Consider the following 16,283-nt stretch of genomic DNA (forward strand, 5'->3'; position numbering starts at 1 on the left):
GGGGCGCAGTGGAGAGGGTGGAGGGAGTCTCAGTTTCCCAGGCTGTCACATCAGCAAACATAAGAGAAAAAAACGACAAATCCCTCCTCTGCATTCACACAAACTCTGCTCTAGCATGACTGCGGGATATTTTAGGAGCTCACCTGCTTCTAAATCTATTCAGCAGTGACGAGAATACACTGTCCGCACAGAGGAGGAGTGCGCATGTGCAAGTGTGCCAGAATAAGTTTGAGGTGTGAGAGCGGCAGCGGCTGCTACTGCCGGTGGCTGCTGCGAGTGTGAACCTAACAAAGGCATAGCCTCCCGTTGGTGCTGTAGCATCGTCATCCACGCCCAGACTGTACAGTAAGTCTGTCAGTCAGGTAACCCGTGGTAACAGAGGAAGCACAGCAGGAGTGCTTTCAAAATAAAGGCTTAGCATCGCATAAGTGATAAGGGACAAAATCTAATTAGATTCTCTTCAGTACAGGAATAGCATAATGATTTTAGCTTATTTTATCTCCAGAGTGTTTATTAGTAAGCACCAGAAACAAAAAGGATTTGAAAGAAGGCTTCTAATTAACAGCCGATTACCCCAGGGGGACCCAGTACTCCAGGGGGCCATTAAAAAAGTACTAATTTAGCAGTACATGTGTTTGGGAATAAGTGCAGCAGAAGTAAACATGGCTCAGAAATAATAGTGATTATTTGTATAAATGATTAGCCCCAAATGAGTTCTGCTGCTTTGTTTAGGGTGTATAATCATATTGTGCTTTGCTTATATTGAAAGCTAAATAGCAATTTGCTCTCCTAAATACTGTCATAAAGTATCTACCGGGCCTCAAAATAGATCTAAACAAGTCGGTATTTATTCAACCTACCTAACCCGAAATTCTGTCTCCATAATGTAGCTATTGTACCCCATAACAGCAGTTAATCTTCTCGATTTGGAGAAGTTTTTTTGCTGGCTTCCAGCTTTATCTGGATCCAAAACCACTCAAGTGTGAGATGTAGAAGGATTTAGGATGAGAATAAAAAAAGTTGTTTTATTTTGTAAGCAGGAAAAGGAAGCCCAGTGTTTGACGACAGGTGAGTTGACGTTGAGGTTCAGGCGACACAGAAAAGCACCGGGCAGTGCGCTTGGTTCGCAGGAGAGGAGTGCAGCTGGGGGAAGGAGAGCTTGTTGTGGCGGCGGATGGAGTTTCACCTCCCGGCTGTTACCGGCAGGAGCGTCAGAGACGAGAAGCGGAGGGGAGTGAGAGTTGGGAGTGAGAAGGAGTTTGTTTTTCCTTTTTGTCCCCCCTCTCTCTTTTAAACCCTGGTTACTCTTCACTTCACACTTCAGGGATTCGCTTCGGTTCTCCCCGCTGCTCCTGATTGCACTGCACCGGGGAGAAGTGCAGTGAAGCGGACCCGTGCATGCCCGTGAACTTAGGAGAGCAGTGCGCGCCAGAGCTGATCTGCAGCATCAGTAACACCTATTTCCACCGTGCAGCAGCAGCAGCAGCAGCATGCAGTGATAGGAATCCTTTCTGATGCTTTCCCACACCAGACAGTGAAGAAAGGTGTCGGGGGTGGGAGGAAAGGAGGCGTATATGGGAGATTTGTTGGATTTCTATTTCCTTGTCGTTGCAAACTTGTGTCCGGGATGGGGAAGGAGCAGGAGCTGCTGGAAGCCGCCCGGACTGGGAATGTCGCCTTGGTGGAGAAATTGTTGAGCGGAAAGAAGGGAATACTGGGGTCAGGCTCCGGCTCCATCCCTCTGCCCAACCTACTAAGGTAAGCAGCCTGCTTGAATTTGCTTCCCATGACCGCAACAATGTCCGGAGGGGCGGGGAACCCCGGAGGGGGGAGTGCTGGAGGGGATTCCACAGGGTGGAGGGGTCCACTCTGTAAAAATTAGGCACATTTTAGCTTCATCTCAGGTCAGTGCACGAGAAATGAGCCAAGAAACCGCAGCTCCAGTCAGCCAGCCCTCCTCTGAGCTGCAGAAAAAGACCTCCGCACTGAACACTGTGTCAGCTGCTCGGTACTACCACACGGCTTCTCGGAGACAATAGGGGTGTTTAGGGGGCTCTTCGTGTTCGGTTGCAAAACCCTGCTTGACACAGGAGGGGAAGAGGAATGTTATGCAAAGTCCAGAGACCATCATGTGAAGCAAAGTGCACTTTTAAAGCCACACAAACGAGCATCAGGCCAAATCATAACTAGACACAGCACCCTATTATCCCAGGCAGAATTTGTCAATATGTGACAGTTTAATGGGGAGTCAGCTCCTGTCCTCTGCTGATCCCACGACTGGGTCGAGTGTTTAGAGAGGGCGAGAGAGTTCCACACACTGACAGAATGCAAGTGTTTGTAATTTTCAGTTCAGTCTGTTTTATATATGTTTTTGTGCAGCTATGAGGTATTTCCGGGAAAATATTATTATTGCTAAACTGATGCCGGTGTGGTATTTATATCGCACCATGGCCTTTTATTTTATTTTTTTACATGATGCTGGGAAGGCCTGACAGGCACAGCGTCCAAGTTGGCTTTGAAGCTGCTCTGCAGCATTCATGTGCTTCTTTGTGAGAAGACAAATGGTAAACAAACACTGGATCCTGTAACAAAAGGGGATGTGGATTTCACTCGAACTGGCTGCTTCTTCAAACACGAAGAGGTACGTGAGCGGTGTCAGGAAATGCTGTTTGTTGTCAGGTTAACAGGTGGCACTGTGTTCAGAGGCTCCAGATTTCACCTTGTAACCTTGAATGATGCATAACAGGTAAATTCATTAGTTTCGGTATGCTGGGGCGTGATCACATTGTAGCGTGAAACTACAACCTTTAAATGACCCCCCCCCCCCCCCCCCCCCAAAAAAAAGGTTTAAATCTCCCTTCCAGAGCAACTGCTGTGGTTATTATTGTCCTCCTCCTGCCCCTGCAGCCGCTCCCTGCTCGCTTTTCGGGCCCAGGCTGAGCCAGGTGATTAGGAGATCAAAGAAGGGGGGCGTTTGGGAAGAGTACAGCCTCAGGCTTCCCGAGCAGAACGTCTCATGACTGGGATAAGGTCGCATGCTTGCAGGGGGAAGACAAACCAGTCCACTACAGGTGTCAGCACCTCTGTCAGGGTCTTAAAGAGTCCTTATTCAAATAGAGACATCGTGATTCAAGTTCTGTTTAATTAGTCAGACGTTAGCTACATTCGAAGACAGCCAGATCTGAAGATTAGTGTCTTCACAACCCAAAGAAATGGGAGAGACAGCCGTGCTTTGAGACATTCAGCCCAAGTGTAAAAGCACAGAGAGGAATCACAGCACATGGTGTCTGTTATGTGCAGTTGGTGATAATTTCTGCAGCCCTTGTTGTGTTAATAATACATGTAATAGAAAAAGAGAGAGAAGCTCCCCGCTGGCTGCAACAAGTTGTGATCAAGACAGGACAGATTTTTGCTTCACTCCTCATTATGATACCTGTGGTCATGTTCTGCATTTAGTTGATCCCATGTATTTGTGTTCTTCTGTTTTTGGATGCTAATTTCCTCTCTGAGATAATAAAGTAACTGACTTTTTGTTTAGGTAGAGGAAGGAGTTGGTGAACCTGTTTGCTCGCTCTTGTTCTTCTTTTTGGTTCATTGGTGGCAAAAGTCTTCTGTAGTAGAGAGCCGGCAAGTGAAACACGAGTGTGTGAGGACAGGAGCCGGCTGACTGAACGTTCACAATTGGAGAGGATGTTGTCTCGTTAGAGTAATCCATCCACACAACCATACATTTATTATCTTCTGCTTATGCAAAGTTGGTTGTAGTAGCTACATGCTATTCCAGTTCATCCTCGGGGATCCCAAAGTGCTCCCATGAAGTGTTAGATGAATTATATAATCTCTTCAGTGAGTTCTGAGGGTGTCTCTCTAGATAGGTGAGGAAAATCTCCAAAGGAAGGCATCAGGGAGGCAACCAGATCAGATGCCCAAACCCTCTCACTGTGATTCTATTCTGAGCTCCCTGCGGATGTCTGCGCTCATCATCTCATCTCTAATGCTGAGCCAAGCAACCAACACAGGAAACTCGTTTCAGCTGATCGTATCTGCAAAAGAGATGTCGCGATACCAGAAATGTAGTCATTATGGATGCCAGTAGAATTACATGATTCTCGATAGCCAATCGGATACTTCAACAAAATGATTACTCAGTGTACTTAAACATAACCTCCATCCATCCTCCTCCTGTCACTTATCCAAGTCTTCTAAACCAGCCATGAGATATAATCTCACCAGCGTGTCCTGGGTCTGCTCCAAGGCCTCCTCTAGGTGAGACATGCCCAGAACACCTCACCTGTGAGGCACCTGCCACCATTCTGGTCAGATGCCCGAATTACCTCAACTGGCTCCTTTCAATGTTGGGGAACGGCAGCTGTACTCTGAGCTCCTTCCGAATGGCCAAGCTCCTCACCTTATCCCTAATGTTGAGCTCGGCCATCCATCAGAAGAAGCTCATTGATCATGTTGAATTAAAACTCCCCTTGAATTCTCAGAAGAGGTCTGGATATTGGGCTTTAAGTTGCTTTGCCAAATTAGGAGTTTTTCCTGCTTTTCACTACCCAGAACTTGTGACCATAGGTGAGAGTTGGGATGTTTTACATTGGTAAATTTAAGACGTTTAACTTGGGATATACCCAATTCACATTACTAATATTTATTTTGGTTGTCGCCACTACACGTCACTGAATTTCATTGACTGATTGATTTGATTTCCATGCTTTCTGGTTAGTGCATCTCTGCTACTCTGTTTCTGTGTGGACTTTCCCTTCGTATGCCCGAAACCCTGTTCATGGTGCTGTGTTATGGATTCTTCGTTTTGTCATATTTAAAAGTAAATTAACATTAGTTTGGACGATGGCGTTTCTTTATCCTGTCTACAAAAATGTGTGTTGATAAAAGGGATTTAACTAAACAACGACACCCAGTTTGTTACTGTCTGTATCTCATCTCTGATGTCCTAGAACTGTACACATTGTTCCGTATCGTGTTTACTTTATGAATTAGGTTTGGGAGTTTAATTTATCGAAGGGTGAAAAGCCAGATTTTCCACTGAGGGGGTGGGGGTGGTAAGAGGTGGAGTGTTTAGGTCATTACAGCATGAGAAACAAAGCGCAGTAGCTAGAATGAAACATGATTAATTTGAAGGGTGAAGTCGAGGTCAGTCAGATGCATTATGGGTGGAAATACTGTATGTCTACAGGTCATTTTCAGTGAGTTATGTCTGCTGTTACACATACTTGACTTTTATTCAGTCAAGACACAGGCCCCTGAGGAGATGCCTGAAAACTCCCATAGGCTACACACACACAAACACGCAGACACGCACAGATGTGGCAGTCTTGTTAGAGTCATGTGTGTGTGACCAGATGTGTGACACACCTCCTAATAGAGAGCTTTTTGTGCTTTAGCAGGTGAATGAGTCAACAGAGAGGTCATAGTGATCGGAGGAGCGAGTGCAGGCTAATGTTGTGGGAATGATCTCCAAAATCGATGCATACTTTCCCATCTTAAGGCCTCTGAGCCATTCACGGCATTCCTAAGTCATGAGGTTCCTCTGAAAGAATCGCACTAAACCGCCAAGTGGGACACGAACATTAGGCGCACACGTACTGTATAAACACACTAGAGGAGGATGTAGAGAAGGCGATCCTTTGCTGCAGTTTTGTGGCGTGGAGTGCTCCACATGAACACACGTGCACGGTGGAAAATCAATAGTGGATGATCTCATCACTCTTTAATGGGCCACATTCTCATCTAGATGACCCGTACTGTACACGGTGGCTGGTTTGTCTGTGCTGGGAGGGAACAATAAATAATAAAAACCATCCCCGAAACACTTACAGCTGCACGTCCTTGTAATATTTACGTTACATAATGTTGCATAATTTACAGAGAGCCTGTATTAGTGGCACATCAGAGTTTTGTGAATATGAAAAACAGACCTCGGGGATTGGTCATGTCTGGTTGAAAGCTGAGCTGCTTAATCAAATCAGTCCTGGCACTGACACCAAGCCAGTGACTCAGAGTGGCCAATGTCTAATTTTAACAAATGTGCCTCCTCTTTGTGGCAGTTGTTCAGAGAAGACAAAACCTTTTATCATATCCTTTTTTTATATGAAATGCCATGTCCTGGTTTCTGGCTTTTAAACCTATTCTTTGGTGTTTTTTTTACCTTACTCATTGTGCATTTTTTTGTTGGACTTGTGACACGCCAGCTTCACTTGTCAGAGTTTGCGCTGGTCCTCATTTCATATATTTCGCTGAAGCTGTGCATTTTTGTCCTGTTGGAGCATTAGCATCTAATCTGATCACGCCACGTATGTAGTTAACGTGTTATTCAATAGTGGTAGACAAACAGCTTCTGTGCGTATCAAATGCCCCAAAGCAGAACTATCTCTAGATAATGGCAATGCTAAGTTCTGAAGGTGGCTTCTTCTTTTTTTGTGGATAGTTCCTTTTTATTCAGTTCAATTTAATAAAACTTTATTGATCCCGAATGTTGGCCCCGAAGGAAATTGGAACTTAAAAAGGAAGAGAAAGCAAAAAATAACTGGTTTAAATACATTTGGCCAATATTTCTAAACAGCAAAACCCCAACTTTTTCCATAAAGCTGATTTTTGGGGGTGAGCAACATAAATTAAAGAGCCGTTTGGAGTATTTTTGAATACAAAAACAAGGCTTCATTATATTATATTATATTATATTGGACTGTCTTCTTTGAAGTAGTAAGATGCTGCATTGTAAATGTTTTATTTAAGCAGGTTGACAGTCTTTATTTTTTAATGAACAAAAAAAAAAAAAAATCAAAATGATAGTGTGTGAGTCCCTGATACTGCTGTGAGGGGATAAAGTATCAGAATGTGTACTTTTACTTCAAGCAGTGTTGCACATGGGCTGATATTAGCACTGAAGATGAATTTGTGATGACATGCTGTTATTGTACACATCATTTTCTTTGTGCGGTGCCTCATAAAGAGAAATGAGGATAAATGCATGCGAGACAGAGTATTGACTCTGATGGGGTGATGGTGATTGAAAGCTGATACGCACAAAGAGAGTGACTCATGATTCGGCAGATGGCGGATGATCCCTCTTCACTCTCGCTCGCTCTAACTCAATAACATTAGGGGAAAGCCCTTCTTGTGTGTGTGTGTGTGTGTGTGTCTGTGAGGGGGGTGGGGGGATAGGTGTGTTTACTTGCCTTCTCCTTAGCAAACAGACACCCCATAAGAGGAGAGAAGTGACTCCCAGAGGGCACACATGCACACACTCCTCCTGTATGGGCTGTCTGTTTTAATTGGCATCCTCACAAGCGGTCTCCCTGGCTTTTATTTTCTGATTCTTTCCCGTGCTTGTGTTGGAGTTTTTAGGCGGATCACTCTTTTTAGCACACAGCATGGGGCTGTGTGTGTGTGTGTGTGTGTGTCTGTAGCTGTATGACATGTTGTCCAATGAGGATGAAGAGTGAGAAAGAAACTCACAAATCTGTTTATTTTTCTCAAGTTGCTTCACAGCCGCAGCACTTCGGCTCTCTGTTTCAGGAAACGGCAAATCACACAACCAAAACCCAAGTGTGGATAGCAGCCCCTTTGTGCTTGGATGTGGCTTTTTGTGAGACTTAAGTGTGTGACATAACCATTATCCTTGCATAATCACTGCTAGCATTCACAGATGTGTGTGTTTGTGTGCGCAGAGCAGTAAGAGTGAGAGCTGATGGAGGAATTGATGAGCTGCATGTGGTGCAGGCGACATGGACTGGTCAAAGGTTAATTCTGGAGAATGCAAGTCATTTAAGGACATAGACACACATGCGCACACACACACAAACATACAGACTCACAACTTAAGAGTATTTGTGTGTCGTTAGTTGTTGTGCATATGGTTTAAGCAGTTGGTTAACATGTCCTAAATATTCATCCAGCCACAGTGAGGCCAACGATTACCAATATATTCACCGGGAGAAACTCCCATCACATGAATGTGTGTGTTGTCATGGAGACCTCAACACCAGGGCTTTGTTCTACATAACACTGACCATGCAACTGCAGGTCTTCAGGGACCTGTAGGTAAATTAAAAAAATGATTTAACAAGTTGAATTTTTAAAGAGGCAAGCCCCTAAATTAGAAAAATAAAATGAGGAGACTCGCTGGACTCTGCCAGTTGCAGATATGATATTGATATATTTGTCCAGATGCTGTATGGAACTTGGCTTAAGCAGTGCTTGTGCTGATTGGTCTGCTCAGTTTTTTAAATTATTCATAGGTCATATATTGAAAAGCTTGCTGGAAGTCTCTGGACTGTGGAGAGAAGGAGGAATATCCAGAGAGAAATCATTGGTGGATTTGAACCCAAGACCTTCTTGCTTTGAGGCAATAGTGCTGATGGCATCAATAATATAAAAAAGTTAAAGATTATCTTTCATTTACATAGTTATTTTCTGACCCTGCACTTGTTTTAAACTGCATCAATGCAGGAAAACTGGAGACTCAGCAAGCAATGAATCAGTGAAAACACAAAGAAGGAAATACTCTTGTAATGATCACAGTTGGTATTATAGAATTGCATGAGCAAGATATTTTAGAAGATTTGGGTAAAATTTTAAATCCCACAATAGTTACAGTGGGGCAAAAAAGTATTTAGTCAGCCACCGATTGTGCAAGTTCCCCCACCTAAAATGATGACAGAGGTCAGTAATTTGCACCAGAGGTACACTTCAACTGTGAGAGACAGAATGTGAAGAGAAAATCCATGAATCCACATGGTAGGATTTGTAAAGAATTTATTCATAAATTAGGGTGGAAAATAAGTATTTGGTCAATAACAAAAATACAACTCAATACTTTGTAACATAACCTTTGTTGGCAATAACAGAGGTCAAACGTTTACTATAGGTCTTTACCAGGTTTGCACACACAGTAGCTGGTATTTTGGCCCATTCCTCCATGCAGATCTTCTCGAGAGCAGTGATGTTTTGGGGCTGTCGCCGAGCAACACGGACTTTCAACTCCCGCCACAGATTTTCTATGGGGTTGAGGTCTGGAGACTGGCTAGGCCACTCCAGGACTTTCAAATGCTTCTTACGGAGCCACTCCTTTGTTGCCCGGGCGGTGTGTTTTGGATCATTGTCATGTTGGAAGACCCAGCCTCGTTTCATCTTCAAAGTTCTCACTGATGGAAGGAGGTTTTGGCTCAAAATCTCACGATACATGGCCCCATTCATTCTGTCCTTAACACGGATCAGTCGTCCTGTCCCCTTGGCAGAAAAACAGCCCCATAGCATGATGTTTCCACCCCCATGCTTCACAGTAGGTATGGTGTTCTTGGGATGCAACTCAGTATTCTTCTTCCTCCAAACACGACGAGTTGAGTTTATACCAAAAAGTTCTACTTTGGTTTCATCTGACCACATGACATTCTCCCAATCCTCTGCTGTATCATCCATGTGCTCTCTGGCAAACTTCAGACGGGCCTGGACATGCACTGGCTTCAGCAGCGGAACACGTCTGGCACTGCGGGATTTGATTCCCTGCCGTTGTAGTGTGTTACTGATGGTGACCTTTGTTACTTTGGTCCCAGCTCTCTGCAGGTCATTCACCAGGTCCCCCCGTGTGGTTCTGGGATCTTTGCTCACCGTTCTCATGATCATTTTGACCCCACGGGATGAGATCTTGCGTGGAGCCCCAGATCGAGGGAGATTATCAGTGGTCTTGTATGTCTTCCATTTTCTGATGATTGCTCCCACAGTTGATTTTTTCACACCAAGCTGCTTGCCTATTGTAGATTCACTCTTCCCAGTCTGGTGCAGGTCTACAATACTTTTCCTGGTGTCCTTCGAAAGCTCTTTGGTCTTGGCCATGGCGGAGTTTGGAGTCTGACTGTTTGAGGCTGTGGACAGGTGTCTTATACAGATGATGAGTTCAAACAGGTGCCATTCATACAGGTAACGAGTGGGGGACAGAAAAGCTTCTTACAGAAGACGTTACAGGTCTGTGAGAGCCATAGATTTTCCTTGTTTGAGGTGACCAAATACTTATTTTCCACCCTGATTTATGAATAAATTCTTTACAAATCCTACCATGTGAATTCATGGATTTTTTTTTCACATTCTGTCTCTCACAGTTGAAGTGTACCTCTGGTGCAAATTACTGACCTCTGTCATCATTTTAAGTGGGGGAACTTGCACAATCGGTGGCTGACTAAATACTTTTTTTGCCCCACTGTATATAACCATATAAAGCTAGAACATATAGTTATGCTATTGAGAACAGTTGATCTTATTGACTTTATATTGGATTTGTGTCTTTTTGCAAACAATAGCTGTGCTTACGTGACTAAATATGATGGTAAACTGAATATATTAGCACTTGTGACTGGATGATAAACAAAAAACAATCTGGGTTGATTTGTAATTGTGTTGAAAACATATGAAATTAGATTTCAAATTTAAGCAACATGTCAATAATTTAATTTTAGCTGGCCAGGATTATTATTATTTTATTATCTAGATTTCTATTGATGAAAAATTGCTGATGTCTCGAATGATCGCATGAGTAGGAATTTAATTGCTGAAATAAAAAACTGACATTCTAACAAACACATCTGAAAGGAGCATTTCTTGCTGTTAGAAATGAATTGTTAATTTTGTGCAAACTGAATTATACATTTTTGTAATTAAAAAATTTTACCAGTCAAAATTATGGTTTGAATATGTTTGCTTCGAATGCTAATTAGACCAAGAACAATTTTTGATGTGTGCAATTGCTGCTACTGATCAAATATTAAAGGGATTTACATGCATACATACATACATACAAGAGGTTATACACACATAACACGGTAATACTATGTTGAAGCACAGTACGTATCACTCCGCGAGGCAATGACCGGTGGTGCGTTTAGAAAGCACTTTTATTTATTTTTTAATGTATTCATTTTTTGAATTTAATTATGGAAAAATGTATGAAAACCACACATTTGCCTTCATATTTCTATAATTACTGTTACGCTTTACTGTGGCAAAGCAAGAGAAACAAATGAATGCAGCTATGAACATGGTTAGAGAGTAATTAGCACCAGACTGTTTGTGGTTCATAGATTCAACCTGCTTCACCTCTGACCACACCCAGCACCACTAATGGGTGAGACTGGCTGCGGTCAAATGGGTCTCTGGTCGCTCTTGTAATTGCATCCAACAGTGATGTCATAGTTTGCTAGTGGGAGAAAAACATAAATTAGGGGGTTCCCTTTAATAAACACTGTTTCTTGATATTTTGGCAACCAAATCAGATATTTATACCTTTACTGGGATTTTATTTTCCCACATGTTCCCACATGAAGCTTATATGTGCTACAAATAGTATTTATTCATTACTTTAATTAGTCAGTATTTACTTTTGAAAAAAGTTCAGTTGCCACACGACCTTGAAAAGCTGCTACGTTTGTGTTACGCACTATACTTATATAGTGAAGTTTTGCTTAAGTTTGGTTTAACTGTGGTGTCAGTGCATTGAGGTTGTCCGGAGCCAGACTGATTGAGATGGTGTGTGTGTGTGCGTGTGTGAGAGAGAGATCAAACTCAGAGACTTCTTACATCTCCATTAGGGTCCGGGCCAAGTTCTGCTGCAGCGCTCTGCCAAGAAACTGAGACCTCCATATTCACTAAGTCAGACAGACACACACTGGATTTTTCTCTGCTGCACTCTAAGCCTCTGTCTGCCTTTGTTCTTCTCTCTATCTAAATCTTTGGTTTTTGTCTCAGTCTCCGAGCTCTTTTTTCCCCTTTGTCTCGCTCACTCCATCTGGTGCCCTGGATTCTCTGTCAATATCTTCCTGGCTTCCTCTCCATCACTCACTCCACTCCACAATCTCTCTCCTCCCTCTATCCCTCTCCAGAGACAGACGATCAAGCCTCCCTACTGTTGTCCTTTATCATTTTCTCCTCCCTCTGCTCCCTACCTTCTCCTATCTTATCAAAAACCACCTCCCCCTCTCTACGTCTCTTTCGCTTTTTCTCTGACTCGCATCTCATGCCGCTCTACATCTGTTATCAGTATGTAGGAGCATCTTTTACCCATCATTCGTCGGTGCAACATCGTGTTGGTTGACGGTGGCAAATGGGGAATTCGGGGAATCCGCTGCGCCACCTGCCACTACAAGTACAAACTGGGATTTATTAGTGTTGTCCTGGTTGAGTCCTCTATTCGAAGAGGAAATGTAGCATTGTGTCGTCCCCGGTGAAACGGTGATAAAGTGGTGTAGGGAAATGTGTCAAAGCTGTGTTCTCCAGATGATGATTGCTACATGCTAAACCGCAAATAGAGACAAAAATTGAGCATTAAGAATTAGCAGCTTTGCACCAGCACTATGAATAAGTAAATTAGCACTGCAGTGTGCCGTTGATTTAGATCTGTTAAGATGTGTTCAGACTACAGCTGTTCCCACTTGAACTTAAGCACTTATCCTGACACTTACTGACTCCAATTTGATGGTGAAGTGTGTAACAACATAATGAAAATTAGATTAGAGAAATGGGGAAATATAAAAGAAAAAAATGTGCTTCATACGCACATTCCAAACTGGCCTAATGACAATTTGCTGCACTGGATTTTTGTAACTACACGATGGCAAAAAAGTTCAGAAAGTGAAATGGACATAAATAAAGTTAATATTGTGCAGAAACGAATCAAGATTATGTGCACAGTAATTAAGCTATGATAGGCTCACCTTGTCTCACCTCAGCAGAGAGATAAGTACTGAATCGGACCTAAAATAGTGCAGTGTTTTGGCAGTAGATGGCAAATATACAGTAGTATCACTGCCAGATTTGATTTGAGTTTGGCTGTGCAGGATAGGACTAATACTGGCTGAGATCTAGCTTTGGTTAGCGGGACTCGGGCCAACTTTGGGCCCGAGTACACTCTTGGGGATTTGGTGAGTTATTAATTACAAATTTGGCAACAAGATGTGCTAGATTTAGATTTAGTCTGGGACACTTGGGCTCTTTCCATATTAAATACATAAACATAATGTAGCCTGAGATGAAAGAAAAATTCATCCATCGACTGGAGCCTATCCCAGTGCCCACTTTTGACAGTTCGCCCATCACATGGCTAATGCTTAGAGACTGACAGTTCATGCCTACTCTCAATTAAGACTCAAATGTTAACCTAACATGCTTCCTTTCACTGCCCTTGACTGCCAGTGAACCCACACTTGCACAGAGAGAATATGCAAACGCCACACAGAAAGGCTCGGCCAGCGGATTCGAACCCAGGACCTTTTTTCTGGGAAGCGACACTGCTAACCACCGCCAGCTGGAAGATTAGTTATTTGTTCAAGTAAACTTTCTATAAAAATATGTCATGAAAAAAATGTAACGCATGCTAAATCCATTACCAGGAGTTAATTTAATTGTTTCACGACTTCCCCTTTACATAAGTAGATTTTGCACACTTGCCCCTCTGGTCATGTTGAGTCTCGTCTTGAAGGGCAAAACGCGGTGATACTGAGTGAAGAAGACACACAGGCAGCAGCCAGAGGAGAGGCGAGTGGGGGGAGAGGTGTGACGTCCAGGCTGTCACACTAATCTACAAGTGTGCGTGACCCCACATAACACTGCATGTGTTGTGGAGACACACGCATTCCACTCGGCTCCCCGCTCTCTGATAGATGGCAGTATTTAATGAAGCGCTGCTTTTGAAGTAGATAAGATGTGGAGAGAAGAGGGCTAGAAATGCTAATGTTGTTATGTGGTTAGGGCAAGGGCTACGCTGGAGGGCACTGCAGGGAAATTATGCATGTAAGCGTGTGTCTTGTTGGTTTGAACTACTTTGGACATAGATTTTTTTTAATGGAGCTTTTAAATTAAATGTTTGTGCATATATTCAGTATCTTTGGTGCTTTTGGTGTTAAAAGCGTGAACATTTAGTTTTTTCAAACTAGGCGTCAGACAGTGAGACATATGATCGAAACCACTGCTCTGGAAGTAAATCCTCAGTTCTTTTGTAAACATCCATTAAAATTGGCAGTGCTGCTTTTAGGTATTTTTGGCCTGCTGTACTTACTGTATATGTCTCCTGTCTCCTCCTGTCCAAATAGACCTGCAAACTTTAGACCTTTGACAGTAGCACTCAGGAACTGAAAACCTCTTTACACATTCCAGTTGGCATTTTCATTGCAACTGTGAAAATTAGGTAAACTAGGCACCAGCTTTGCTTGAGAGCCAGATTTACATGTGGTTAGATAACAACACAGAATGAGGCTGTTTGAAGCTTTGGTTCAAATGTCGTCGCACAATTATTTTTATTTTTTATTTTTTTTAGTTTTTAGAATTACAATATTCTTTACAGACCTGAAGTTGTAAAACTAACTCTTCTTCATTTTGTGTCTTAGCCTAGTATTGCACTTCCTAATTTAACACCACAGTTTGGGGAAGGACTTCTGCTATTGTAGTATACTCAACAGATACTTTTGTTTTGTTTTTTCAGTACCATATGCTGTGTGTGTTTGTGTACAAAATGAAAAATGTAGTATTTACATTTAAATGTATTTAGTAATGTGTCTAGATTTTTGTTTTATAATCCTATATATCCCTCAGAACTGGTGCAGATCGATACCGTGTCTCAACTGCAGTATAAATAAGAATAGACATTAAAGAAACATGAATGTTCACCACTAATGTACACATTATCTGTGTGCACACACATGCACTAAGCGCACATGTGAAAAATACATATGAAATGACACGGAGAAGGCGAGCAGCAGAGTGTGATTTCAAGCATATTGCACCGCTCTTTAGCACGTTTATTGATGAAAAAACTCCAGAAACTCTTTCATCTCCAGTCTATGCAAATATGGAGTTTTCCCAATTATGCTGCTCTCCCTCGGTTTCTTTCTCACCCCCGCACACACACGTACCCACAGCTAATCACTTCAGATTAGTGTGTGACTGAACACCTCCCCAGCCTGTCACAAAAAGACCCCGTATGAATATTAAATATGAATTCAGATTGTGTGCTCTCCTGGCATATTGCTTCTCACAGGTGTCTTATGTAATTTGTCACCATATGTGTGGATAACACTGGCCTTTACCTGTATGTGTGATGAGTTTACGGTTCGCGCACGTGTGTGTGTGTGTGTCAGAAATACCTATCTTGGCTGTGATGGTGTGTAATTGCTTCCCCACTCATCTTCCTCTCCTTGGTGCTAACTGTGAGGGAATGCAACCAGGAAGTGAACTACCTTGAGCTGATAGCCTCCCATGGGATACACACATTTCCCAGAAGGATGCCAACAGTTGCCTTTTTATTGTCTTTTTCTCTCATGGTCTCTGTGTCACATAGGAACACACACTCAGTGTGTGATGTGCTACTGGCTGGTAGATGCATCATCATTGTACATACAGATATAATGTATTCAGGCACTTGTATACTTTCCATATCCACCCACACATAACCGACACACACGTTGGATTTTGTGGGCCAGAAGCGACTCGGGTGTCCTTGTGTACAATAGTCTTTCATATGTTGTAGTTGTGATAATATAGAACCTGTAATCAGATGTGGTTTATTAATAGTTAAACTTTAGACAGGCAGAATAATGGAGCTTTACCTAGTTAAATGTATTAATTTTTTTGTGTCAGAGGGTTATTTTAGTACACTGTTGGTGCCTTTGCTGCTTTCACACTTGAAATAGAAGTGAAGAATGATAGGGTGTGCCTTGCATTGTAACCATAAAGACCCTGAGTGGATGCAAGAAATGATATACAGCGCAATGCAAATTCTTGGTAATTTGCGCAAACTAGCTGTCAGTGAAATGCATGACCCCAAATGATATTTTAAGACCATGTTGATGTTTGCTTATTTAAAAATGTTCAGTTATTAGTTATCATTAATCTCTGGCTCCCTTCCACAATGCGTTTTTCATCCGATCTTCCTCCCCTCACCCTAACCGGTCACAACAGACAGCTGCCACACCCTAAGCCTGGTTCTGCCGTCGGGTTCTTCCTGTGAGAAGGGAGTTTTTCCTTACCGCTCTCTCCAAGTGCTTGCTAGGGGGGTCAGTTTGGATGGTTTCTCAGAATTATTGTAGGGTCTTTACTTTGCATTATGCAGCTCCTTTATGTAAATAAAATGAATTTAATTAAAAATCTGATATTCTGAAATATTGGCTGATTTATATTATATTTTTCTGTCAGACGCAATGTCATAACCCAGCTCATAAGCTGCAACAAAAGAGGGAGAGTGGATGAGGTAGTTGCAAGTAATGGATAAATTATTTTATGTA

At 42.6% G+C, this 16,283-nt stretch overlaps 1 protein-coding gene across 3 annotated transcripts in view; it reads left to right on the plus strand.

The window, feature by feature from the left end:
* The first annotated feature begins 1,122 nt into the window (after positions 1–1,122).
* anks1b (ankyrin repeat and sterile alpha motif domain containing 1B) overlaps positions 1,123–16,283 on the plus strand; it is a 267,248-nt gene continuing 252,087 nt past the window's right edge. Inside the window, exon 1 of one of the 3 annotated variants that reach the window (XM_085252154.1) lies at positions 1,123–1,758. In XM_085252154.1, coding sequence (XP_085108280.1) covers positions 1,628–1,758 — 131 coding nt within the window. In that variant the 5' untranslated portion in view covers positions 1,123–1,627. The remainder of the gene's footprint in view (positions 1,759–16,283) is intronic. The other 2 variants (XM_085252151.1, XM_085252152.1) reach the window with 2 other exon arrangements.

Source organism: Mchenga conophoros, linkage group LG17 (assembly GCF_057382185.1).
Source record: "Mchenga conophoros isolate Kocher_MC1m ecotype Shallow Benthic linkage group LG17, M_conophoros_male_GT1.1, whole genome shotgun sequence".
NCBI lineage: Eukaryota > Metazoa > Chordata > Actinopteri > Cichliformes > Cichlidae > Mchenga > Mchenga conophoros.